At 50.3% G+C, this 5,522-nt stretch overlaps 1 protein-coding gene across 1 annotated transcript in view; it reads left to right on the top strand.

Moving 5' to 3' along the window:
* Positions 1–5,522, top strand: part of LOC105853941 — an 84,100-nt gene that overhangs the window by 25,602 nt on the left and 52,976 nt on the right. The window contains exons 4-8 of the mRNA XM_012728105.1: positions 1,121–1,208; positions 1,866–1,973; positions 2,256–2,408; positions 3,788–3,869; positions 4,861–4,924. Of these exons, the coding sequence (XP_012583559.1) occupies positions 1,121–1,208; positions 1,866–1,973; positions 2,256–2,408; positions 3,788–3,869; positions 4,861–4,924 (495 nt within the window). The remainder of the gene's footprint in view (positions 1–1,120; positions 1,209–1,865; positions 1,974–2,255; positions 2,409–3,787; positions 3,870–4,860; positions 4,925–5,522) is intronic.

Below are 5,522 nucleotides of genomic sequence, written 5' to 3'. Positions count from 1 at the left end.
CTGGCCTGTACCCCAGTTCTATATGAATAAATAAATAAATCTTTAAAAAAAAAAAAAGAAAATTAGGGAAATTCAGTCTAAATAGCCTAGCAAGTTTTGAGCTATCTATCTTTGTACTTTATCCTATTTCTTTTATATTCTGACTTTTAAATGATGTTGATTTTTCTTCTGAGTTTTGGAAATATTAACAGCACAATAACAAAAGTTCATTGCAGAACAAGTAATATATCTAAGTGTCTGCTTTTCACAGACATCTTAGGATTTAGGCATGCTTCTAAGATAAGAATGACCTGGTCCTAGTATCACTGCTGTGAACTCTGAGCTCAGAAACAGAAGTATTAGCTTCAAAGTCAGCTAAGAAGAGATATAATCTTCAGTTTAATTTGTTGCTCTATATTTGCATCTTTACAACTAGGTAGATACTGTCCTTTGCATAGCCAATTGTAGTACTAACTTGGCTTTATTGTACCTTTTTGTTTTTCCTTGAGTTAGCAATTGCTTTATTGTTTCTTGCTTGAATTCCTTTTTATATATAGACCCTTAATTCTACTCACCTGTGTCTTTCTTACTTGCCCAGTCATTTACTCAAAAACCTCTTTTATCTTGAGAATTCCCATGAGGACACTCTATGAATAAGGGAACAATTGCGCTAAAGTCTGCTGCAAAGTGGTCACTTTCATGAATTGGAGCCTCATTTTTTCCTGACCCCACATTTTTCCACTTCTTACTTCACTGATTCATTTTGTTTGACCTAGTTTTAACATGTATGCCTGCCATTTAGAGTGATAGCCCCTTAAGTCAATGCTAGATAGCACCTGGTGTTTCATTGGTATTGGTTACTTGATCTGCTGGTTGATTGCTTTATTTGTAAGTAATTGGCATACATTACCGTGAAGACAGCATGGAATAGCAGGGTTCTGAGCTGTGTAACTTGAGGCCCATTTCTTAACTCTTTCATTGTTATTTCCCACCTGACAATTATTTCCCACTAACAATACCTATCTCTCTGAGTTATGAAAACTACATGAAATGATAACAGAAATTAGTCATATATAGTGTGAGATTCGTAGTAGCTGCTCCATAGTGGGACAGAACACTAATTGTCTTTTGTGTTTGTCAGCTGTCCAAGATAAACTGAAGACTGACCTGAAGGACACTCCGGATTCCAGCGTTTCACAACAGGCCAAACAGACCGGCGAGAAAGTTGGGTACGTGGTGGGAAATGGTGTTTCTGGTTTACTTTCACCCGAATCCAAAGGTTTGAAGTAAGTTGGTGCTTCTTGGTAGATAACTTTGCTCCAAAGAAAGGGAATATATATGTTGTGGAAGCAAATCTAACATCAAAGACAGAGCTGAGGTAGTCTGGCACTAAATTCACCAGAGCTTCAGAAAATAGAGGCAGGGCTGAAACCCAAGTGGGCATCTCTTGGGCTTGGGGCTCACATTTGCAACTTAGGAATCAGAGAAAGTTTGCCTTTACTGTGTCCTGATTGCTGGTGCTGGAATATCCTTACCCAAGGAATAAGATTTCTATTCTCTCTATAAAGCCGAAGACAAATATCTAAGGATCCAGGCCCCTCAAATTGCTCAAATTCTCTCCCCCAAGAGAAAGGAACTGGAATTTACCCCAGCAGTTATTTCCACATAGGGATTTAGGAGTCCACAGTAGGGGCCCTCCTGGGCAGGAGGGAGAGAGGGATGGAATCACACCAGGCTGAGCCTCAGGGCGCCCTGCTATACCATGGAGGCGTCAAGGCAATGATGAAGAGCAAAGATGGCACAGTTGGTGAGGCCAGGATGCTCCCTGTGATGGAGCACTGACCTAATGAGCAGAGACAAGTGTAAATTGTGTTTTTTATGTCCAGATTGAAACTCACAAATGCTGATATCCTGGATGTTAAACTTGAACTGACTCCCGAGGGCGATGGCCTTAACCTGAGGGTCCCTATCACAGCCAATGTCAACCTGAAACTGTGAGTAAGGTTATAATCTGGGACCTGGGGAGAGGCAGTGCAGTGTTATTGATCCTCAATAAATACCATTACTATTTTTTTAACGTTTAATGTAATACTACATAAATTTCAAGTGAACTAAACCCAAGAGCCCAGAGAGGAGCCCTCATGTTAGATGTGAGGTCCACTTTGAGGTGGACATGTGGGCACATCCGATGATGGATGAGGCTCCACAGGTGAGGGTTGAGTGGGCACAGCAGGTGTTTCTAGAACTGGGCTCACTCTGACCGTGATCCCCTACAGGCCTGGCACTGACGAGTTGGTCAACCTGAAGGCTTCGTTGGACGTCCTGAAAGGTGTCAAAATTGAAAAGGATGCCCAGACTGGCCTGCCTAAGGTGGTTCCAGGAAAATGTGCCGTCGACCCAGTCAGCATCCAGCTGCACCTGTTGGGCAGGTAAGGCCCATGCACCTTCATGGCAGCCCTAAGCACACTGGGAGGCGGCACGACGTGTTGAGGAGGAGGTCTGCCTCGCAGCCGCGGGCTGGGCTCAGTGCCTGCGCTGCCTCTCAGCTGGAACCTCTGAACCTCTCCAGCCTCAGCTTTTAGTTCATGAGCTGAGATTGAAACACCTACTGCTGGGGACGCCAGAGAAAACCCAGGTGCCCAGCACAGAGCAGGGTCCTGCCAATGCTCCCTCATGGCTGGGCCCGGAGCGCCCACCTTGCTACCCAGAATCAGGAACAGGCCTTTATAGCTCTGTGCGATTTGCTTCATCCTTTTTTTTTTTTTTAAAGATTTATTTATTTGTGCATACAGAACTGGGGTACAGGCCAGAGGCTCAGGGGCGGTGAGAGGCTTCACCAGAGACAGAGTGGGGAACAAAACAGGCAGATCAATGAAGTACACTGCTGAGGGGAGCAGCGGGCGGGTCAGGAGAGGTCTGCCACGCCATGTGGTCTCCTCCGGGGCAGGCGGGAATCGAACTCATGCGGAAGCGGCTTTAGATTCTCAGTGCTGTGCTTTAACCCGCTGCACCACCAGGGAGGGCCCATCTGCTTCATCCTTTTTGAAGCTCTGCTGTTTCCAGGCCTACACAGTAGGGGTGGGCATGTCTTCTAAAGACCCCAACAGCAGCACCATAGTAATGAAGTGCACTTACTTCACTGTCAAGTTAGGACGGGTGGAGGAGCATTACAAGCTCACTACGGGCTCTGACTTCAGAGTGGCCCCAGGTGTCCTCCACCCATTGGAGTGTTCCTGAAATGGGTCATGAACACGTAAGCCTGTCATTTCAGCCGTTGATCCTGGGAGCCCAGAACTTCTATATCTCAAACTGGGCTTGAAAGAATGGGTTTTGTGCTGGGGATGAAGGTAGCGGGAAAGAGGGTATTCCCATCAGATTTGGAGAGAGGGGCCCTGCACCCCAAGCTGAGGGCTGGGTTCTGGGCTCATGGCCACGGCAGGGCAAGTAGCTGAGAGGCCGAGGCGGAGGGGGCAGCCCAGCAAGACCAGTCTCTTGTGCAGGTAGCAGGTGAGGAGCTGCTGTGCTTTGCTGTCTCTGAGTCTCCACCCCGGCTTGGGGCCTGGCTGAGTCGGAGTCTCTAAAATCGGTTGCTGAGTGAGTGAAAGAATGAGTGGGGTGTCAGATTGTGAAGAGGCTCCCAGGCACTGAGGTGAGGCATGGACAGATGTGAGGTTCTAAGTGATGATGCCCCGTGGCTTGAAATGCAGCTTGGTGTCTCTGGGGTACTGCGCCCCACCTCTGCCCTCCACACTGCCTGGCAGCTCTTCCCAGGTGACCAGCCCTCAGCAGAGCCTTCTCTCTATTCCAGGAAGAGCCTTTTGATCAACACACTTTTGGACAGTGTATCCGGATTGGTGGGAAAGACTCTGTCAGGCCTGGTAGAGAAGCTGGTGAGTCCAACATCCCTGTGCCCTGGGTCACACCCGGAGCGGCACAGGCACACGATACTGTCTGGGCACCTTTCCCTGAGGCTCGAACTCCCCATGGGACTATCAACCTGCCCCCTGTTTACTCAGTTCTGTTTGTGTAGAGGGGAGAGGAGTGGAGGCGCAGGGGCCTGACTTGGGCTGACACCTCGCGACGCCAGCGGAGCTCTGGCAAATCCTGTAGTAGCAGGACCTGGTTTGCTCTTGGCTCTGACATCAACACACTTATTACCGAAGTCCTTAGAAATATATTTATTTTGTAAAGGAAATATTTTAACCCTCCAATAAACAGAGGGTAATACCACTTAACGTACAATTAGTTGTGAAAGAAACACCTATCAGAAGAGTAGGTTTTTCATCTAAAAATCACCCAAAATCGAAGTCCCAGTTTCATAATCAGTCATTCTGGAAAGGGATGGAAACAGGATGTGTGACAGAGAGACCTTCTGGGGGCTGTTGCTCCCTGATTGGGGCCTTGGCTCACAGGGTGGGTCTGCACAGCACTGGGCTCACTGGAGCTTGTGGAGATTCAGCCTGCTGACTCCCCCCACACTCCCACTCCGGTCTGCTGATCACAGATGGCATTGTAAGGAGGCCCAGGACTGCACCCTCTTCATGGGACACTTTGCCGGGGCCAGGGCCTGAGACACCTGAAAACTCCAGGTTCCATTTCCCAACGTCTGCTTCAGAGCTCGGGAGCATCCATGCTCTGGATTGTGCCGTCTGGATCTTCTGTGCTGAGGAGTTAGATGTGGTTCTCAGAATTGCTCATCTGGGTTTACATTGTTTTAGAGGCTCAGGGTCGGGGGTTCTTGGCCCCACACAAGGGGTATCTCCGAGGCGGCCTGCCTCTGTCTCCAGTTGAAAATGATCTGACTTTTCCTCCTCGGGCATTCCCTCCTCTCCCTGCACCCCACTCACCCTTCCGTGGGTCCCCGCTTTCTGTTTCCCTCAGGTGTGCCCATTGTTGAGCTTCCTCACCCAGAACATGAGTGTGGACTTTGTGCTGGACACCATTGGTGAGTCCCAGCTGGGAAGTGGCACTCCCTCCCCATGCTCCCTGGGAGAACGGCGCTCTGGCCACCTACAGGCAGGTCAGCTCAGGGACTCCAGAGCAGGAGGGGCCATCCTGGGCCATCCTGACCTGGTGAGAGAGTGGGGCCTGAGGGCTCTCTGGGACCGGCCCGGGGTCTCAAGCCTCCATCAGCCCTGATAAGCTACAGCATCCTCCAGGCAGAGCCATGCAGAGAGATGGGCCCGTCTGGGCTCAGAGCCTCCCTCTGCTGCTCACCAGCTGGGGCCCTGGTCCCGCGTTTCTCTCCCTGAGCCTGGGAGCTCCAAGGCAAGGAGACTGACACCGTTGGCTTCAGCAGAGTAAAGCAGCTGGCAGAGAGCAGCTGCCCCGCAGGCCCGGCTCACCCACTCTGCCTCCCTCTGCCTGGGAGGAGCTGTGGCTGCTCCTCTGCCCCCGGGGTCCCTGAGGCCGCTGGTGTCCAAAGGATGAGTGGCCGGGGCACTGGGCCATAGCTGTGGGGTCCTGAGGTGCTGGGGTCACAGTGTGGGGTCCTAAGGTGCTGAGGCCACAGCTGTGGGGTCCTGAGGTGCTGGGGCCTACAC

Source organism: Condylura cristata, unplaced genomic scaffold (assembly GCF_000260355.1).
Source record: "Condylura cristata isolate star-nosed mole 26May11 unplaced genomic scaffold, ConCri1.0 scaffold00022, whole genome shotgun sequence".
In the NCBI taxonomy this organism is placed as follows: Eukaryota; Metazoa; Chordata; class Mammalia; order Eulipotyphla; family Talpidae; genus Condylura; species Condylura cristata.
The sequence above is the reverse complement of the archived record's forward strand: the minus strand, read 5'-3'. Positions and strand labels throughout refer to the sequence as shown.